The sequence below is a fragment of the Daphnia magna genome, linkage group LG3 (genome assembly GCF_020631705.1).
Source record: "Daphnia magna isolate NIES linkage group LG3, ASM2063170v1.1, whole genome shotgun sequence".
Lineage (NCBI taxonomy): Eukaryota > Metazoa > Arthropoda > Branchiopoda > Diplostraca > Daphniidae > Daphnia > Daphnia magna.
Genome location: NC_059184.1, coordinates 12,509,526 through 12,532,488, shown reverse-complemented (window position 1 = coordinate 12,532,488; position 22,963 = coordinate 12,509,526). Strand labels below are relative to the sequence as shown.

Here is a 22,963-nt window from a genome sequence, read left to right as displayed (position 1 = left end):
TTAAAAAACAAGGGAGTGTAGCAAAAAAGTTTTGTTTGCTGGTGAAAACTGCCATTTTGTGGTGAAAACTGCAAGTGCGTGTGGCAATATTTTTGGGGATCGGGGAAAAAAATAGCGTGCTCGGGTGAAAAATCGGGGCTAACCGGGTAGCCTAAAAATAGTTATCCCGGTTCTCGCTTAGTAGTAACGGTGTATTCATGGTTGAATGTTAAGCTCGAACGAAGCGCCACCTGTGGCCGACCATGAAACTTGCAGTATTTTAAACTTCCTTTTCCATTCGTCGCGTTGTAAAACGTGTGCATTTTTATTGAATTCTTAGAGATGTCGATTTTTGCAGATTTTGACGAAAATAAGAAGGCTATACCCTTCCCACTTTTTCATTTTTGGCTAAATTTTATATTTTGTTAAAAATACATTATTTCGATTTGTAATTAAACCACAATGACGATGAGCAAGTTTTTTTTAACGTGAGGCTTATAGTTTTTAAAATAAACGTAGAAAACGGCTCGGCAGTGCTGGCGCGCCAGCAACGTGTTGGTCCCATTTATTTTCTTTTAAAATAGTCTACTCAATAATACAGAAAACTATACATGATTTAGATTCAAATTTCAACAAGGATCACAAAAATGCACTTTGTTTTCATGTGGGACTTCTATGTTTTGAGAAGTTACAGTTAAACAGGCATTTGTGCTATAACTACTACCATTGCGTTTTATTGAAACACGACATAATTAACGGAAAAACTAATATTCCAGCCCGAATCAGCGTTAAATTCTGAGAATAACGTTTGCTTTTTCTTCAATTCTTATAGAAGTCGATTTTTGCAGCTTTTGACAAAAATAAGAAGGCTCTTTAAAGTTAGTTAAAAATACATGATTTCGATTCGTAATTAAACCACAATTACGATGCGCAAGTTTTTTTTAACGTGAGGCTTATAGTTTTTAAATAAACGTTGAAAACGGCTCGGCAGTGCTGTCGCGCCAGCAACGCATTGGTCCCATTTATTTTCTTTTAAAATACTCAATAATACAGAAAACTATACATGATTTAGATTCAAAATTCAACGAGGATCACAAAAACAGCACTTTTTTTTTATTATTTTTGTATTTTATAATCGGCTTATTTAATGAGAAAACCAATAATTTCTTCTACGTAGTTCATACGTTTCGTTCATAGATGGCATCAACTTCAACAACAAGAGAGCTTCATTTACTCTCTTGTTTTATAACCCAATTGCTCAACGAAACCGCACGAGCTAGGGGATATGTGTAACTTTTTTGATTTTACGGCTTCGTTTGCAAATATATTATTTTTTAGATTGCCTTCGTGTTCTATTCACGTTTGAAAATTGCGTTTCTGCGATGTCCCCGATTTATTCACGAGTTAAATGTGTTGCTTCTCTTTATTAATTGCGACCGGTGTTGGTTTTAATTATATCAGCAGTACAGTCAAAATTTCTATTATTGCCAGATAAAAGTCACCATGAACGGACTAATATCAGAAGTAATAAATCCCTTTTTCTGCATTAATTTACCATATGTTAATTGCAACCTTTTCTGAATCCGCATGTCGTGGAGGAATAAGAGGCTGTAGGCCTAATGTAGGGCGAAAGTGGGAATAACGTACCGGATGCGATTTTGCTATGAGAACTAATACAAAGGAATTTGCAAGGGTAATCAATCAGGAAATGTCAATGAAAGTGAGCCCTAAAAAGGTTTTCTTTTATTTTTCTAAAGTGAATTGCCAAAGCGATCGTTTTCCTGTCCTTCTTTCAGTGCCATCCAGCAGACATCCATTAATTCCGTTTTTGCGAGAGAAAAAAAGGTGGTGATAAAAGTAACATTCTATGTTATCGCAGTTGACACTTCCGCTTTCTAATATGTAATGCAATAAAAAAGGACTTCCATGTGGAATATTAGCCGTATGTTTTTGCCAAATTTAGCTTCTTGGACCATTCCTCTCTTAATGATTTTTTAATTTTTAAAATAGAAAAATCTATTCAATTGTAAAATTTTCCTTTGAATCTATTGTATTTTTTGCTGTCATACAAAGTTTCTATGAAAAAAGGGTAACTTGATTCACAAATAAATTATAACAAAACAGACGACTTGTTTGCATCAACATCCTCAAACCGTTTTTTATTTCTTTTTTCAGTATACTAATGTATTTTTTTCCCTCTCTGTATACGCCCAGTTAAAGGAGTAAAAGAAAAGAAATCGGAAGTGAGAGTCGCGGAAACATTTAGAATATTTTTCTCGCCTATATAGAAAGGCACTCCGGACAAAAAGACGACTGGACCTCCTAAAGAAACAAAACAACAGTAGGAAGAGGTTAGACCTGATATGTCTCCTGTAAACTGTCATGTTATTCCCTCTCAAGAACGAAAGACACCGACACCGCTTTTCTAAAAGGTAAACCACAACAACCACGAAAAGAACACGGTTGTTTGTGTGCATATATAAATGATTGTACGATGGGGACGAAGGGTTGAATGAAGCAATCGATCGACTATTCAAGTGGGGGACAAAACCAAACACGATGATGAGGGTGGTCGGCCTTCCATCAGTTTATAAGGTGAAAAGCGGCGGCCTACCGTCAAATGGAGACCCCACAGTCGCAGTTTTGCTTATGGATTGTCGTCGGAAAGAATAAACGCTCAACACATTAGCGAGCGAGCAATTCTTTTTCTATATTCTTCTTTTCTATAGGCTATACATATATATATTTTTCCCTCTCCTATTGGCCTGGCGGAAATGTATGTGGTGTCGGCTTGCGTCTGCCCATCGACGGCCAAAGGGGTGCGCATTGAACATTTATTTCGTCCACACAAAAGATGCCTTGATTCTGAAATGTTTTGGCCGTTCAATAGCGAGTCGATTTCATTTAAAGAATTGCGGATCTATAGCGCCAAAGCGGGTGGCGAACTCATTGTCCAAGAGGACCCCTTTTTTTTTTTCTTCCCTCTTTCCTTGACATTTTCAAATGGGCTAGTGTGTGTTTCCTATTCATGAAGCCTCTTATGTTGCCTCTTCCTTTGAACACACATGTATTTTTTTTCCCCTTTTGTCGAATGATACTCGGCCACTATGTACAGTACCGCACGTCTACAGCGTCACAGAAGTATATAGGCCTACGAATTCGAGTTCGTCACTGAGGGCTATATGTGAGCATGTGTCTTGTAGAGTGAATGCTTGTGGCCACACCTGGCGCTGTATATGTTGTATATTATTCTGGTATGTACGTACACTATATATATATATACAAGGAGACACACAAGAGGCCTATACATTTGCTGAACGTTTGGGGGTTTCTTTTCCTGATAGAGCTTGATGGGTAAAAGCCTCCTTCGTTTGGACACGGTTCATTCTCGACTCGATTGTCTGTGTCAATGCTGCCCCATTGAAAACTATGGGAGAACGACGCCGGCGGTCCCAGAAAAAAAGCAAAAGCAATTCAACAACTATCGGCAATCGATAACAAGCAGAAGGTTATCCTCTGGAATGCAACTAGCCTGCATATTTGTTGCTGGCGGTATATAGACTATAAGGGGGGAATAGCTTAGTTTTCTTATTTAACCTATATACTGTATATAACACAAATTGATAAAAGAGGCAATGATTTTGATTCGTATAAAGCTATTTTTCTTTATCTGTTTATCCATTTCTTGTGGCCCACTTCTAACCATTCTGTGCTTGAACACGTGACTATCGTATATGATACAGACGCCTTTGTTGTTTTCTTCTGATGAGCAAATGCAACTAGACTACACGAATTTATTTCGGGCTAAGCCGTAAAAGGAAAAGTATTTCATTTAGTGAGTAAGTCCAATGATGTTGTTTTATTTGATAACATTCTATGAAGGAAGTTCTTGCTTTGAACAACATACCATTAATATACAGTACCACAAACAATGTGAGAATCAGGCAAATATGCGTCAATGAAAATGCGAAGATAGAAGCTCGAACAAAAACCGATTCAGTTTGATTTTAAAATACGAGCAGAAGGACTTCAGGGTTTAACAACCGAAATGCCAATACACAGATGCATACACACAAAAATATGACATTTATAGCTGCTTTGTTATTGAAAAGATGCCGGATAGATTTACTAATCCAGTCCAGACGAGTACTACTCAAAGATTAACAGAAAACAGTTCTTTTATCTATCTTGAAAAGCAGAATAGATGTCGGACACTGTGCTGTTTTCTTCCATACATTTCGAAGTAAGTGGATTTAAAAAATTCGTACCTATTGCTTTATCTGTAGGCCTTTTACATATAGCGGTGTGTATCTATATACATATATATACGAATAGGAAGGCACCCGCGCACAATTTAATCTGCAGAAGATTTTAAAAGTTCTTGTTTTCTCACGGAACATCAGGTATATACATCAGGGACTGTATTGCAGTCGGGTTCTCCCTAAAGACTTCTTGTTGATGATGAGGGGGGGTATTTCCCCCCTGTGTGTACATGTGAAAAGGCGATGGCGGCAACCAAAGCAGCAGAGGTAGACAGAGTGCCGACAAGCCCCAGGAATGTCATTCAAACCAGTTAAAGAATAGGCTAAAGAGAGGAAGAAGTATAAAAAGAAGAAGGGGGTCATATTGTCGAAGACGGTGGTGGCGGTGGTCTTTTCCCATATTTCCTTATTTTTTTTTTTTTATTTAGAAAAAGAGAGGCGGGTTTTTTTTTTTTGAGCGGCTATTGTGGCCTATTGTAATGACGATCAGTGGCTTCAGTGTCCCGGCGCTTTTTGTGTATGTGTGTGTCTCTCTTGTCATTGAAACACATTGAGAAAGAAAAAACGTATATAGCGCCCGTTTGTGTATACATGTAGATCTGCTGGAGTCGAGCGGAGGTGGTCTTTGGCTTCTTGGTGGGCCGTCAAAGACGGAACTTCTCGCCCCTTCCGATGTCTGTTTTGTAGGCTCATTCTTACAGCCTTCCCCTTTTCACGAGTTACATTTCCAACACGATTCTGCTCCTTTTGATGTATAGCCTATAACACACACACACACAAAAAAACTCTTGATTGTTTGAGCTCCTACTCTATACGCTTTGCAAACGATGGCGGTCAAGGATTGCCGTTTTTTAATAGAGCCGAAAACGCACTAAAGTCGGCTAGTCAATGCTGTCAATTGTCCCTCTCTTTTGGACGGTTGTATAGTCCATGGGTTCGGTTGTAACACCTTTAGGCGTATTTCGCTACTTGATTCACAAGCAACTGTCTTCTTAAACACAGATCCCATTCCTATTGCGCAATAAAAGGAAGTATAATGTTCATGCCGCATCAATGGGGGAATACAAGACATCGCATTCCACCGCCTTGTATCCCCTTGTCCTCACTTTGGTATATATGCAGTATATCCCATTGACGTCATTTATCCGCTCAATGCATAGGCCTCATCGTATAATGCTAGAAATGCCATCTTCCGCATTTTGCTGTCGGATCAACGATCATGACAGCTTCATTCCCCGCTCAATTTGACAAGCTCTTCAATGATCCCACTGCATTTTTGAGCACAGTTGTTTTCCCAGCAATTGAATTCGCTTCACTCAAAATCAGTTATTTCGTTCCTTTATAATACAAAGGCTTCCCGATGTCACAAGAGGCCATTTTCTGATTTCATAAATCGTGGGATGTGTGTAATATAATAGGCCTATAGTTTTATTTTCTATTTCATCTCTAAAAAAATCCGAAATTAAAATGCGTCCGATTCCAATAAAAGTCATTTGTTATTGATACTTCCATAGTTATACATACAAGGACACGCCAATCTCACGCTTTTATCAGCCGTGGCGGCAAGCCATTAGAAATGGTTAACTATAGCTGTATACGAATCAGGCAAGGCGTGAACCCCCGCGTGACAAAATAGCAACAGACAACGTTTTTCTCTATACTCTTGTAGATTCTCTTGTAATTTCGTTCCACGCGGCTTATATATTAGTAGACTAATACATGCGAGAAAAAAAGGAAGCTTTCAACCGTTCGTGTATATACAAAAATAAAATAATCATTATTCCGTTACAGAGTTTAACAATTATTTATTATTTTCGTTAACTTCCGGCGGCGGTATAGTTGCGCTGCTTCTCGGGAATTTACGACTTGCCACTAAATCTTGTATATGCCGATTGAACGCGTCAAACCCTCGCGTCCGTCACTGTATATACACCAAGTAGCCAGTCTTTCTTTCTTTCTTTTTACCTTTTTTCTTTTCCTAATTCGAGTTTCCGCGATTATACTATACACAGCAGCGGTTAGTGTTTCCATTTTTTTTACGACGTCCTTAACGCGTTTCAACCGACAGCGAAATAAAACAAAACAAAAAATAAATAAATACTTTGAACAAGAAGAAAAAAACGAACTGAATCAATTTCGTTTTTTTTTTTCTTTAGCGCTTGTTTTCTTTTTAAACTCTTTTTAAAGAAAAACTCAAAAGAAAAAGGGAAAGAAGTTGACTGGGGAACAAATATATAAATATATCCTTAACCCTTAGTATATATATGTGTGTGTTCATAATTACGGAGCAGTGTTTGGTTTTGAAACAAAAGAAAAATTTCAAAAAAAAAAACAGGTAAAAGAACGGCCGTCTCTCACCGGAAAAATGGGGTAGCGAGATTTACACCTTTTTCGACAGCCATCTCTTGAGTTCTTCCTCTTTGTGTTTTTTCAATGTGCAGCATTTGTTTTTGTTTTTTAATTCCGGAAGGGGTGTGATATGTACGGAAACAAAGGCCAAAAGGCTTTCTTTTTCTGTTGTGTAATTTCGTTTAACCTGCCCCTCATTTGCTATATATATATAAGATCCCCTGCTCTCACAATAGCTCGTATATACGTGTGTATATCATTAGGAAAGGAGGGTGTGTTCCATGATATATAGCTTCTAGACGTGATATAAGGCAAGTACCTGGACAAATTGTGAGACAGGCCGGGGTTTCCTGAACGCGTGTACAGATTCTCGTAAATAAGCCGGCGAAAGGTATACCTGGTTTGGTTTGGCTTCGTTTCGTTGTAGGTTAACGAGTAAATTGATTTTCCGACACCTGGTCAGCTGCTCTTTCTTTAATCGTTTTTCTAATTTTTTCCCTTTTGTCTATATTTATTCTTTGGCTTATAGGATGAGGGTTGATTAAAAACTGTTTTTCTTTCCTCTTATGTTGTTTGGGGAATCAATTTCAACCGTTTCCTGTCTATTATCCTATATACTTTTTCAACTACTGGCTCCATAATTTTCTTCTGCTTTCGTCTTGTTTTATTTCATGTCCGGTGGGTTTTGTGATTCTCTGATTATCTTCATCTTCCAGGTTCAATTGTTAACCCACCCAAAAATTAAACTTTCTCCCTGGGCGATGGATGATATTTGATTATATAGAAAAGATGTAGCCTAAGCTGTTCATCGAGATGAAAATGAATCCGAAAGAATTTCAAACATGGATGTTGTTATGAAAAGTAAGAAATGTTAATGCGAGATTGCCGATGTAACAAATTGATAGAAACAGGTAATTTATTGTTCTTCGTATTATTCATTTAACTTTTCTTTTCCTGCTGTTCTACACGCGATCGTATATATATATCGGAGAAGATTGGCATTTGATCGCATATCATCAATCGAATGAATAATTCAGCAAGCGTGTGCTATACGCTATAGGTGTTGCTTGCTTTACATACACAGGGCACCTCCTGACGTAATGAATGAAACACATGGCCATCCGACACCTCCGCTTATATAATACTTCGTTTTTCTTCTGTCGGTCTGGCCTCGATATCGTGTGCCTATATATCTGCTGGGCATCCAGCAGCAGCAGGGTTCGACACCCCTGATGAATTTTTTTTTTCTTGTTTCCTTGTTGAGTTTTTACGTTTGTGAGTGTGCAGGAGACCTCTCTGTTTCTTTCCGATTCTCCGTCTTGTATTTCTTGTCGACCTGTTGGCACCTATTGTTTCGGACCGCCCGGCTTTCATACAAAACAACTGCCAGAACCCGCACAGCTGGTGGCCTTTCTCTCTCTTTCTTCTCGATGTAAGAACGTGTGTTGCCTGTCTTGTCGGCTCACACCTTCACACAACCGTATGTATATCTACATACAACATCTCCCGCACAGTTCGACTGTAGTTCCTTTCCAATTGTTTCTTTTTTATTTGTAATCTTTTTCAATTTCTATGGTTCTGCTGTTTTGTATGGTAAACCGTATACAGCCCATCATGAAGTTGCTGTTGTTCCTCATTCCTGAGTGTTGGGATCATCATTCATCCATTTCGTACATTCTATTTCTTGCATATTTTAAATCTAGACATTTTAAATGAATGCCAATAGTATATATATATACCATTTTCATAAGTTCCATCAGCGTCTTAACTCTAATAGCTGTTGCATTCCTTGTGTTGTATATGCGCAGTTAAACTTTTGCCCATATAAGGAATGTTTGTTCAACTCAATGACATGTATATAGTTTATATAATAGAAATATGTACAATTCTGGATGTATCATTATTATACTCAATGAAAAAAGAGAAAAAAATATCCTATATATGGTTATATCGACTATAAATCATTCCTTTTCCGGCTATAGATAATTGATGAGTGAAACTCAAAATTTCTAGAATGAACTGAATTATTCATATAGATCTATACGGTCTGACTCCCCACAGTGTTGTTTTCCTTTTCTTTTTTGTTTTCTTTCTTTTTATTGTGGCTATATCGATCTAATTGCTTTCCATTTCCTTTCTTTGGTCATATGTATATAGCTATATGATTGTTATGTTTTTACTGTTTCCTTTTTTAATGGTGCAATTTGACTTTTCGTATATGGAGAGCCTTGCCTATTTAATGATTGATTCCCACCTTTTTTTTTCATTTGCATCTAGACTGCTTGTACAATTCAGGTTAGGTGTAATGTAATTTTTCGGTATCAATCCTATAGCCAACGGGTGCACATTTGATGTGTTTTTGTTATAATAGTCTATACACTATAATAATACACAATAACAGGTATAGCTATAATAATGATGATCTTTTGTCTTTGCATGAATCATATAATATCGTTTCTTTTTTAAACATGTATGATTCTTTTCACGATTCACGGATCCATCACCTTTCCGCCTTTTGTTAGTTGATGATTTCATACATAGACCATCAGCATCAGCATTCCCAGATCCAACCTTTTCGTTCTTTTTGTTCGTAGGGATGAGGGCGCGCGCGGATGAATCAAACCGAATGACGTGGCAACTCTATCGTGTTTCTATTTTCCATTTGTAAAAAATGAAAAGAAAGTGTTCACCTTGTTTGATCGCAAAATCATTCAACAAAACCTCCATTTATATTATATACCTCAAATGGGTAAAGTATGTAAACCCCAAACGAAATAGTATATACGCGATCAGTTGATTGGGTATTTTTCAGCAGTCAAGGAAAACTTGAAAAAAAAACCAAAAAAAATGCATAATTAGGATAGCAAAACGCAACGGCCTTGCGCTCAAAAAGAAAAAGAAAAACTCGAATGAAAAGAGCGCGAAGCGAATGCGGTGCCCTATGGAAACCAATAAGAAAACAAGCCCTCCTCGTTTGCCTCGAAATTCTCTGATTACCTGTCATGTGTATTATGAGCAGGTCATCCAATCACGTGGCTTATTTTCACGGTGAACGAAACTATCTGACTAACCTGCTGATATTTAAAGGCAGCACATCAGGCACACAGGCTGATGACTGAGAAATAAAAACCGGCAAGCCTTTGCAACGCCTTTTATGGGTCATCGTCGTCGTTGACGTCGCAATCTTTTTCCTTGTTCACATTAGCCTTCGTGAAAGAAGGAAAAAAAAAATTACAAACCCAACAATCACATATACAACAAGAGTAATTTGTTGGAGAAACGAAAGCGCAGCCCACTGGAAGCGTTTCGAAATTCAAGAGAAGAAAAAAGAAAAATCCTTACGGGGTCATTTAAAATTCACTGTGGAAATGACATTCGTTTTGAATAAGAATCTCCCCCGTGCAACGAAAGTTGCTAAAAGAAAACTAGAATTTGGACGGCAAGAGATGAACAGCCTAATTGTCTGCTCTTCTTTCCTGACAACATCAACCGGGATCGCATATGGACATTAGAAACAAAGAGTTTTTATTGTTGAGATTCGTTGGAATGCGTCCCGAATTCGATTTGAATATAGTCTAATGAGCTAATATCGAAATTCATATCGTGCGGTTTCAAAACAATGCCCATGTTTTCCCACACACAATTCAACTGGTTAAATCTACAAAGAGCTCAATGTAGTGACACGGCAATGTCACGTGTATAAAGCTGATGGTTAATCAACATTTCACTATCTATTTTTAAGTTATGTACACAGTGTTATCCTATAGCATTCTTATACGGTGTAAACCACAAGTCTGTATATACAGCTATCATTGAGTTAGATTGCTTCTCAAAAGGAAAATTCTATTAAAAAAGAAACAAAAGCCAGCATTTATCTTAATGGAATGTGATCGGATTGGATGGTGGACTAACAAGCCGCCCTTCCGTTCACGGAGCCTCTTGATTCTTTTTCCTTTATTTTAAAGCGCATTCCTAGGCCGAACCGAAATCAAAGAAGAAAAAAAGAAAAACAAGAAATGATATACACACACACACCTCTAAAGCAGCGAGAAAGAGAGAGGACGAGTTAACATCAGTAAAAGGGTTGAACTTCAGCAAGAAATGCTGATTCACTTATATAATAAAACTTTACCTCCAAATGATTGACGATTTGAGGAAATCAATGATGCCGTTTTCTTTTTCAATTTTCAGCAAGATCTTGCTGCTTAGGAGATTTTAAAAACGAGAGGTTTACATTGTTTTCAGCGCAATTGAAACCGTGTCTATTATAGTTGTGCGATGACCGCACCCCTTGAATGGTTCGCCAAGTGCTGGGTCTCTTCTACTGATATATACGTTATATACAGCTCTACACAACAAGATGATACCCAGACTCGGCCTCTACAATTAAATTTAAAAAAACAACTCGAGAATTCTGAATTGAATTCCTACACGAAAATCGTTTATTTTCTTTCTCTCTTTCTTTTTGATTGTGAAATGTAGGTAAGGTCATAAGTTGATGATGTGATGCCGAAAATCAAATGGAGAGGAAAAAAAAAAAAGGTACAAATGGGAGAGAGAAAAAGAAAATGGATGGATGCAAAGAAGAAGAAGAAGAATGAAAAAAAGAAAAGAAAAAAGGGGGGAATGATGACCACCCGTGAGGTGTTGCTGCATGCAGAGAGCGCTGAAACTGTGTGGGGAGTCCGTGACTGCTCCGTGGCAGCGCGGCGGCATATCCTGTTGAATATAACATTCAGAAAAAAGAGAGAAAAAAAATAAAGGTTTCCCACTTCTCTGCCTTGCTTTTTTTTATTTTATTTTATTTTATTTTTTATTATTGTAAAACGAGAAGTGGGAGGAACTCCAGCACGCCCCTCTCTACCACCACCGTCCATCACACCTGAGCCAACCAATGAGAGTCGTCCCGAGCGCTTTGCCGCTTCAGTGCCGCTCAAAGGCGGACCGATCTCTCCGTCGAGTGCGTTCAAGCAGATCCGTGTATACACACAGCCAATTGCCTGTTCCAATAAAAACAGAGCCATTTCACCTGTCAAGTAAATATACGTGTCAACATGTCGCTAACGAAGCTGAGCTCTTTCTGTATATTTGTCCTTTCAATTATCAATTCAAACTTGGCACCGAATGATTCGAAGGTGAAACGAGAGAGGGTTTAAAGTTTTTTTTTTTTTAATCTTGCTGTTCGAAATTTGAATGAAATATCATTTTAACTGTATATAGGAATGATATTAATGTGTAATAGTCTTGCCTAAAACATTCAAACGAAAGGATTGTCTTAAAACGCCGAGTTTAAAGGACCACCTTTAATTGACCATTAGATTCTTGTTGTAATAACAGTTGTTTGTATACAAATAACTAATGTGAAATAAAAGCTTGAAAAACAGATTTTAAAAGAAGACTTGATTCCTCTATTTAACGGGGGAGAAAAAAGAAAAGGCCGAACAGAGCCTATATGCTCTCTTCAAGATGAAGTGTATAAGAAGAAGGGGGCGGAACTAGATCCGTCCAGCTGGAAAAAAAAAGACCTTCAGTCCCTCTTTTTTTTAAAAATATCTTCCCTTTGGCTGTGTGATGATGAGAGAGTCCTTTCCCTGGCCGAAAGAAAAAAGCAACGGTGCTCGAGTGTGTGGCACATATACATCACACAGGTGCCTATGTATATGCTTGGTGGGTCGTTCTATAGTCTCTTGCCTTCAAAAAGAGGCTGCCATCCGAGGCCAGGTACTCAGTCGAGTTCCAGACTCTCGAGTTCAAACAACCCTCAGTTGCAAGGAGTCAGCGCAAAAGTCCTTGGCCAAAGCCATCACATCACTTCAGTTGTCTTTCTCTCCATCACCATCAGCGAACTCTCTCATCCAGCGATTTATTTTTGGCTATATCAAGACAATTATCCAACAGTGCTCTCCCCTCACACCCACCCCACACAAAAAGAAAAATTGAAGTGTTTTTGTTTGTTTTTTTGGAAAACCAGCGCCGGGGAGACTTTGACGAAACGTGGGGGACCTTACGAGCGATCCTATAAGAAGGACACATCAAATGTCAGTTGCAAGCATGAACATGCCGCATCATCTGTTCTCCGGTTATCCTTTCCAAGGTACGAAACGACCCGTTTTCATTTTGAAGGTTGAACACAATTTATTTGCATATATATCGTCTGACACGTTGCAGACTGTTTAAAGACTTATTTAAGCAGATATTTCTAGCGTCCTTTTTTTTTTTTTCTAACGTGTGATTATACGTTTTTATTCGAATGTTACCCGCGCCATTTTCAAGCATTTTAGTTTAACGGTTGCACGTAAAAAAAAATATATAATAAAAATGAAAAGAACATTCAAATCAGCCCTTCTTTTTTTTTTGTTTCTGCATTTCTGCCGCATATATACTCGTTGTAGGCCGTAATTATTAAAGAAATTAGCGGCGAAGCAATGACACCGGGGAAACGCTAATTAGAGGAACAGTACGGGCTCGCTTTATAATTAAATCACACGCCACTGAGATAGAGCCGAAATGTGCCGCAACAACCGCTATACTCGCCGCGGTCCAGCAGCAGCACCGTAACATAGTCTATGTATACCGTCTATATATATTTTTTCGAAAAGCCGTTTCTATAAATCGTGTAATGAATAACAATATAAGGAATGCCGCACAGTCACAAGAATAAAAGAAAAATGATTACGAAGGTACACGCAACATCCGAAATTCATAATTCCGTCTGTATATTATATGGCCTATATTTTGTAATATGCAACACGATTCACATATAAGCTATACAGACAATCAGGGTGGGTCTAAAGAACGAACTTTGATTGGACAATTGAACGCGTATAATTGGGCCGGACGATTGGCTTCACATTCGTATTTAGTTATAAACATTTGTGTATCATTTTGAATGCATTACGGCCTATATGTGTATTGCTTGCGCATTGTCGAGATAGAAGAGGGGAGCTATGCGTGGGGAGGTCGGACTATTTAACTGTAAAGTAGATATTATATATATACGTGCCGCTTAAAGTGGTGGAAGAAAGAAGGCCGCTTGTGCGGCCGGCCGACTCGGAGGAGGCTGTAAATTACCAGCCGTAATTACAAGGATGAGGGAGGTCCGCTCGGTTATTTATCTACGACTTTACCTATCGATTATATCCTTGCCCTTCCAGCCTATATTCTAACCTGTGCGACTCATGCGGGTTATTTGAATATCATCCAGTCCATTTTGGATACCTGATGCGTCACATGTGTGCAATCGAATTCAGTTTGATTCGTCTCTTTCAGGCCAGGGACGTGTTAACCAACTGGGCGGAGTGTTCATCAACGGCCGTCCACTTCCGAACCACATCCGTTTGAAGATCGTCGAATTGGCGGCGGCGGGCGTTCGTCCGTGCGTCATCTCACGGCAGTTGCGCGTGTCCCACGGATGCGTTTCCAAGATCCTCAATCGCTATCAAGAGACGGGCAGTATCCGCCCCGGAGTTATCGGCGGGTCGAAACCCAAAAGCGGTTCATCTTCATCCACTTCGCCAGGTGGTGGCAATGGGAATCTCTCCGGCTGCGGGATGAACATCGATGCTGAACGCAAATCGGAAGATTACCGACGGGAAACGGCCAACAGCAACATCTTCTCGTGGGAATTTCGCGATCGACCATCTAAGGTGAGTCCTCCATTTCAGCTGGGCAATTCATTGAATTACGTATATATATCCCCTCAACAACAACAACAACAACAACAAAAATGAAATTAACATCCAAATATACATGAAATCCTCTTGTTTTAATAGCAGGATGAAAAGGAACTGATGAACGGGTCGATGGTGCCAACGGCTTCCATTAATCGGCTGTTGCAGCATCCGCATCACCGCGGCATGATGATGATGGAGAACACCAACAGCGCCATCAGTCCCGACGGCTTAATCAACAGGCATCCTCACCAGCACTCGATCGACGGCATCCTAGCAGGTCAGTTATTACATCCTTGAAATAATAGGTTCTTCTCGTTCGTATATTGCGCAGCGTTGATTTGAACGGCGTTCAAATCGTCTCATGTACATAGAAAAATAGCGGATAAAAAATGATTTGGCGGCTGCCTGGTCGATCTGGTTCTTATTCTTGGGGGGTGTTTTATATATAACAGCATTCAATATTCCGTAGCAAGTGTATAAGAAGTTGATGGATGGAACGCAAGCACTGCCCCCTCGTGCAGGGCATCATTAAATGCACTGATAGTTGAATAATGGAAATCGTATCTTTCTCTTGATGTGCGAGGTTTATTTTTTGCGTTTCTTTATATATTCTTCACGATTGCTATCCTTTCTTACCTGGGAGGTTTCCCTCCTTCATATTTTGTGTGCTTTTAATATTGGACAACAGTGTAAGATGGACAATCGCCTGCAGCGTGGGTGTCGGCTTACATATATGTAACAATCTCCATTGCGCTATACGATGCTATAATAGACATCACCAATCGAATCAATATCTCGTGGAGGCCTGACATTTATTTTGGTAGAATAAATCAGACTTAATATGATTTATCCTAAATTTGTGTTTAAGCCCTATACATCACGATCAACATGTATAAGACAATCGTGTAATATTCTTTAAAATAACACAACCGAAGCTTTAAACCAAATGATAGAGTTTATATAGAACATCTAGCCAGAGAGCATTTAGATCAAACCTACCGCGCAGAATCGTCATCACTTCTATGGTATAAGCGGTTATTATTATTATTATTACTTTTTTTTTTTTCTATCTCCACTTCTTTTTTCATTCCCTTTTTTTAACAAAAAAAGGGAGGGGGGGGGATAGGAGGTAAAAGAAGAAGAAGAAGAAAAGGGGTATTTTCTTTTAATAGTCGTAATAATGGTACACTAATAAATTCCACCTGTAATATAATGATATCATTGGGCTGCTGCTGGTTGTTGCGGCCGAGGCCGGCGGTTTTCAGAGACGTCGGCTTCTTTTGACTTTGCGGGAGGGCCTTTTTCTTTTTCTTTTCTTTTCTTTTCTATATACTCTCGTGTTTTGTTGTACTCTGTCAGTGGCTGTGTGTATGTGTGTGTCCCGCCTGAAGCGGCTCAAAAAAGAGGAGCCCCATCGTCCGTGCGTAATATATCAGAAAAATAAAACAACTTGTATATGTATATGCACGGGCAGTATTACAAGCGCGTTGTACTACACGAATCACGAAAAGAGCAGCAGAGTAGAAAAGATGAAGCTGATGGGCCCTTTTTTTTTTTTTATTCATTGCTTGCGCACCGTTCGAGGCTATACAAGAACAGCCATCGCCCTGGTGTCGTGATTTATGCATATTTACACGTCCGGCTAAAAGAAAAAGAAAGAAAACATGTTTTCTCTTCACGTGCTCTTGTCTGATTTTTTTCTTTTTTTTTTAGGGGGGGGGGGATCCTGTTACGCTTTTTATTTATCTCTTTGACATTCACTTTGCGATGAATAGCGCCTCGAAAAAAAAGGGACTTTGTCCTCGTTTTTGATGAAATTCTGTTATAGTCGAATTGAAACAATGGCATTTGTGAAACACATTTCTCTTGACATAGTCTTTTCTACATTCGAAATTTCGATTAACATTCGTCTCGTGGATTGGGCAACCATCGCTTTCGTGATTGCGGGGAGTTGTCAAATTGCATACGTAATAGCCGTGGAAACACAACAACAAAAATGGACGCATTCACGGTGCCAACTATCAATTATTAACCCGAAATTTCGCATAAATAGTGCGGTGGGTAATAGAAAAAAAAAAACGTTTGCGGCGCAGGTTGCAACAAAAGTAGATAATAATGAGCTTTTGTTTAAAAAAAAAAAAGAAAAAAGAAAAGTATTTATCGCACGGGTGTCCGCGGCCGCCCAGGACGCGTATATTTCGGTCGGACGCTGTGCGGCACTTAGATGAATCTAATGACCAGCAAAACATCTCATCACGGCGATGTATTTATGTATACATTTTCGACCGCAACAGCATATTTATTTATTATTTACAGCACACCACAAAAAAAAAAAAAAAAATACTTAACTTCCAACAGACTATAGATCCAACACATCTGAGCGCGTATAGATGTACAATTGTACATATAGAAATGGCCGGCTATTAGACTGATAGAAACTCTGCACAACACGCCGACTCTTCTCTCGCCCCTTCCCTTCATTTTCTTGTAAATGTATAGGACATAATGATAAGAGAGCTGGAAAAGAAAAAAAAAAGGTCTACAATCATCATATAGTCTATAGCATATCCACAAAAACCACTAATGGGGGCCCTGTATGGACGATGAGGTCTTCTTCGCATTTTCTGTTTCAACTCTTTTATTTTTTATTTTTTATTTTTTTTCACTAATTCATTCAAAGAGGAGCCGCGCAGTGCTGCCGGGCTAAGACCTCCCTCCATTTGAACCCCCCCACACACTCGTTGAGCTCTCCGAGGATACAGTATTTCTTTTAATAGCCTAATTAGCAGCATGCAGTTGTTTGGGGGCAAAGATGTTGGAAGAGAAATGGGCCCAAATGTCTCTCTTTCTCTCGGGTTTCGCTTGTTTTCCATTTGTTTCAGAGAAAAGAGGCTTCTTATTATATATGCGTATGTCTGATTGTTTGGAAGGGAAAAAGAAAATCACGCGTATAAATATATGTTGCCCAGCTAAAGATAAACGGCGATTGCCGACTTTTACCACCCACAGCACATTCGAGTCTAAACAATTTTTTGATTTGATTTCTTTGTTTTTGAAAAATAGATACGGGATCGTCGAGTGACTGTGACCTGTCGGATATCGAGTCAGAGCCTGGGATCACCTTGAAACGCAAGCAACGTCGTTCACGTACGACTTTCAGCGCCGAACAGTTGGAAGAATTGGAGCGATCGTTCGAACGCACCCAATATCCGGATGTCTACACGCGCGAGGAGCTCGCCCAAAAGTAAGTTTGTTGAAATCCATTCAACTGAATGCAAATAGTTTTTTTTTTTTGTTCGTTATTCTTTCAAACATCATATAATACTAAATATTTTATTCACTTTTAAAGAACCAAACTGACCGAGGCCAGAGTGCAAGTTTGGTTTTCTAACCGCCGCGCCCGTCTGAGGAAACAACTCACCGGTCAACAACTCGGCCTTCAAGGATCGGCCTTCTCATTGGCTGCAGCAGCAGCCGCAGCCGCGGCTTCATCCCCTTCCAGTGGCCACCAATACTCCAATTCAACTGTTACCTCACCCCAACCGACTAGCCAATCTACGAGCATCGGTCAGTCCTCATCGGGGGTAGCCGAACATCATCATCAACATCAACAACAACAACAGCAGCAACAACAGCAACAACAACAAGTGAACGCTGCCGTAGCAGCGGCGGCCTTCCAGACTCATCACGCAGCCGGAGCTTGGCAGCATCATCATCACCATCATCAAGGTTACTATGGCAACGGCTATCCAACGGCGGCGGCAGCGGCCGCAGCGGCCGCCGGATCGATTCATCCGCACCATCAAGAAGTGACGGCTTCCTTGTCTTTTGGGCATCAATTCCCGGGCTATTTAGCGGCCAATCACGCTGGATGGAACGCTATTCCGCCGCGCAAAGAGGATCACGTACATCATCAATCGAACGCGTCCGCTTGGACGTCCGCTTCTTCGACGGCCGTGCCTTCCGTCTGCAGTGGATCGGCTGAATCTTATCCGTTCTTCTCTTCGGCATCGGCTCATCAGCACCAATTGCATTCAGCTGCGGCCGCTTCGTCCGGAAGTGCCTTCACTGTCACCGGTAGCGGCAATCCAGCTGCAGCCGCAGCGGCCGCGGCGGCCCTCATCAATCCGCACTCGCCGTCCGAGCCTAAATCCGGCTATCCTTACTACCAACACCAAATGATCTCCGGAATGGACGCGAGTCACATGCTGCACTGCGCTGGATTAGTTCATTAAAAGAATTTATTACATATAGTTTGATTGCCTTCCACCATCTTCCGTATACTGTACAGCCTATACGTTCGTGACGGCTCCATATAATTTGCATATAGATGTAGCGCACGATATGTTTGAAAACAGGCCTATAACGTATAGATTGGCGTAGAATGGCCAATGGAAGCTTATGTACGCTTTAAGATCAATTTCATTTGCATTAGGTTATACCGAAAATCGTAGTTTTAAATGATTTTTTACAACAATTAAAATATGTTTTCTGATATTGGCAACCACATGTCTCTTTGCTTTCTGTCATAGCTTTTGTAGAATGATAGCATATACATATAGTTTGTCTCTATATATTTAGCTTAAACTATAGTTAACACGAAATCACGTATATTACAAGTCTTATATCATCTTTTCTTTTTGTGCGTCATGGAACAACATAGCATCTATATTATCGAATCAGTAAATGTATCTGTATTTCAACTGTCCTCTCATTGCGCTGCATTTCAATAAACGCATCAAGTTTGATTTTCAAATCATTTTTTCATTGATACTTCATGAAACACGTGGTACATAATTTCAACACACTTTCGTGAAACCAGACATCATACATTACAGGCCTAGTTTAACGTATATATAGTCCTCATTTTACACCAAAATCATCATTATTTAGGGTCATGATGATTACTGTCGCGATCGCTTTGCTCCCATCACTGCAATCGTTCTGTCCGTTTCAAAATACATCCACCATTTTGTTTTTTTTAAAGGAACTGGAACTGCAATGGCGGTACAGAGTCTCTCGGAGTACAATGGCGAGCGCCAAGAAGTCTGGGACATTGTTAACCTCAAAAGATATTGCAAACATGGACCAAAGTGGATTGACTTTCGACTACATGCAGGAATTTAGCGGGGGTCGTCGGTGTGCTGTTCATCATCAACCAGATTAAAGAGGAAACGATCTCTAGGGGGGAAAAAAAATGAATAGATAATTCCTTCTATGCGCCGTAGGGACCGGTGACCCTTGGAAAAGATTTACTTCTCACTAATCTCCGTGTAGGTGACTGGCCGCTTGAGTGTTGTAGTTCAGCCACTATTTAAAAAAAATATATAGCAAATTGAAGTGAAGCTGTTTGAAGCCAAAAGGGTTTCCTTTAGGACGGACCCATCTTTGTATAAGGTCCAGAAAAATAAAATGCTGTATATACACACACAAGATCATACGGACCAATATATATACCTGGCCTGTTAAGAAGCTGATTCATTGTTCAATTTGAAGGACTCATTCTTTGAGTTTGTGCTTCTTTGTTTGTTTTTTTTTTCTTTTATAAAATTCACCAAAGACATGATCTCTACCGATGAAGTTAAAAAGGAAGGCAAATATATCCCAGGCCTATATGTACAACAACATGTCGTTGAACTCTGAACCGGTGCTGTTCAAGAGAAACTATGAAATGTTGAAAAAACATGTCATCTTGAACGTTTGACGGACATTCTTGAAATGACAGGAATCCTTTGATGTTTTGATTTATTTTTCCATCAGCATTCAGTTCAAGGTTGATGTCCTAGATTGAACACATTATAGGCATTGATTTCGAGAGAAAACGATGAGAACAGGTAGAATGAATTCAACATTTAGACGTCGAACGGCACATGTTTTACATTCGTCTTTCAATCAAAACATCAGAAGAAGACTCTATCCCATGCTGTATAATGAATCATTTCGACTGCAACGTCGGCATTATTTTCTTGCATTCATCAAAAACCGATGCCCGTTGGCATATCGTGAGTACACCACACGGCAACACACCGACGTGGGACCCGTCGGGCAAGAATCGCGTGACCGCAATAAGCCAACCGATGCTACACTCTCTTGATCATTTTTATAAATAAATCGAGGAAAACTACACACTATGACGGTTTAACAAAAAAAAACAACCTGTTTTTCCATCCATTCCAACACTGAAAATCACTTGATTCGCTGACGTCACCATTTTTTTTTACAGCAGTTCTGCGCGCCATTAACGAATGACGACATGCCTGGACACGAAATGATGAACTGAACTTTATATATGCCCTCAGAGGAAAAGCTGCGTATTATTTAAATATACAAAAATGTCTATAGTCTAACCGAAAAAATGCAAAAATCTTTGTTTAATAAAGCAACGCAATGATAATACTCGTTTTACACGGCAGCTATAAAGCATTTTGAGACACAATGAGGTATATACATATTTATGTATAGCCAAGCGGCATGGAGAGAGAGAGACACCCGCAAACAAGGGTTTTAAAAAATGTATTCGGAAATGTAATCCAGTGTATGTGTGCCGTATATATTGAGGACGCACAAAGCACCGTCGTCCTTACATATATATATTTTTTTTTCGTTTTTAACGACACAACAAACTTAGCCCGAGCTGTCCGACCGTAAATAGTCTGCGCCACAAACAACACAAAATTAGGGGAGAATGTCTTAATTAATTGGTGGGAGGTCATCATCATCATCGTTCGCCCGTCGAGAGGTTATACCAAAAAAAAAAATAAATATAAAATAAAGCCAAGAAAGAAAAAAGAAAAAAAAAAAAAAAGATGGACGAATCCCACCTGTGTGAAAAGGGTGGGCCGATCCATTAAGGGCCTCTAATGACGGAGAAGAAGAAGAGGGGCCACCCGCATTTTCTTATATACAATGTATATATTAACCGCCGGGGCCGCCGTCGCTGCCACTTTTTTTTTTCAAAAACCGAGCTAATGTAGTTATCAAACGTCTGCATTATCATAACAAGAAGAAGGAGGTAAAAATAAGAACATCGGCGGACTTTGAGCTCCACACAAATTCCGTGTGTATAATATAAAAACTAGGCATTTACATATGCTGTCTGCACTGATTGTTCGTTCGAGTAATGACCGCGTTCAGCGTTCGCTCTATTCCTCTCGCCGTATAGAAAAGGCAATCGACAAACTAATGGAGACGTTGAAACTCTGAAACAAGAAATTCGATCATTTTCTTGTGGAATGGCCAATTGTTTGAGAACGAACGTGCGTCATTCCTTTTTGATGTGCCATCCAACGATTGCAGATTGGGAATGTTTAAAATCTCCTTATTTAAACTGTATATGTATAAGTCGTAGCCAAAATGGATAGAGAATGTGGGCCGTCTCTGATGTAACGGGACAGAGCATTTATATACCAATGGGCCTCTAAATAAAATCTCTGCTGTTCTATTATTGGTCCGTTTTCGTTGGAAACAAGCTAACTTTTAACACACAGCATTGATGTATAGTGCATATACATATAGACGAATCAAATGACAAAGACTCGGCGGACGGGTACAGCTGCCGGTTAACAAGCGTAGCCGCATAACTGCTGTTAAACGGGGAGGGGTGAAACAAAGAATAAAAGAAGAAGAGGATCGCTTATATATATATTATACACACGGGATGAAAACAGCGATAGTTCACCGAAATTTCTTCGACAATGGCGAAAACAGACCAGTGCGGCACGCACACACACAACCCACAGCAGGAATAACGAATATAAGAAATTTCATGTATATGCTGTGATGTCTACCAGCATTTCACAGGAGGAAAAAAAAAGTGGGGGGGGGTACATTTTTTTCTGTGTGAGGAATACAGAAGAGAGACCCCATATTCTACTAATGGGCGTGAAGTCTCTTTTTTTTTGCTGTTCAATAGAATATGTGTGGCATGACGAGACCGCCGTGTTGTAAATACATTTGGCTTTTTTTTTTTTCTGTGTAAACTGTGTACGTTATTTTTATTTTTTTTTACATTCAAGATATTTATGATCATCTGCTTTTTTTTTTTTTCAAGGGTATAAAGACCAGCGAATAACATTAGGAGAGAACTTGATCGTTTGGGTTGGAAAAAACCAGTTGGAGTGTTGGCTCTATCGAAATTTACCTTTACCTCTGTGCATATGCAAGCAAAGCAGCTGGTCTATCCTGAGTTCAAGTAATTGGATGTAGCACATTTTTTTTTAAATTAAAATATGCTGTATAGTTAACTTTAAACTGATAGCGAAATTCCAGTAAAACCCAACTTTTTTTTTCCAACCTTACAATCGTAATTTAAAAGGTTACAAATCAACCACGGTTAACTCCGGAAGATGGATGACGGTTTGTTTGTAGTCATCATCCGGTCCCTGTCCACAGTCTGTTGTTGTCCCTGATTTCCTTTTTCCCTTTTTTTTCCACCGGGTTGCTAAAGAAAATCGTCGAGTTGCATACATAATGCTATGCAAATCGACCGTATACGCATGCGTGTGACGTATACATGGAAGAAAAACGAACTGAAAGCAGGAAAAAAAAATATATATTTATATACATGAAAAGAGCTGTGGTGTTCCAGGACATCGACGAAGAGAGAAATCTTAACGTATTGTAGAGTGTATGGAAAACTGTTGTACATAACATGCAGAACCGATGCGCGTTACACACGATGGATGTGAGCGAGTGTTTCTC

The 22,963-nt window shown here is 39.5% G+C and overlaps 1 protein-coding gene across 2 annotated transcripts; it reads left to right on the top strand.

Annotated features, from left to right (window-relative positions):
• Positions 1-12,281: 12,281 nt before the first annotated feature.
• Positions 12,282-19,011, top strand: LOC116919874 (protein gooseberry-neuro). 2 transcript variants are annotated; one of them, XM_032925931.2, is made up of 5 exons: positions 12,282-12,684; positions 13,860-14,236; positions 14,366-14,540; positions 17,327-17,507; positions 17,613-19,011. In XM_032925931.2, exons 1-5 carry the CDS (start codon positions 12,627-12,629, stop codon positions 18,496-18,498), a joined length of 1,677 nt encoding a protein of 558 aa, XP_032781822.2. In that variant the 5' UTR covers positions 12,282-12,626; the 3' UTR covers positions 18,499-19,011. The 2 variants fall into 2 exon arrangements, with proteins under 2 accessions (XP_032781822.2, XP_032781821.2); XM_032925930.2 differs by having other exon boundaries at positions 12,287-12,684; positions 14,363-14,540.
• The last annotated feature ends 3,952 nt before the right edge of the window (positions 19,012-22,963 follow it).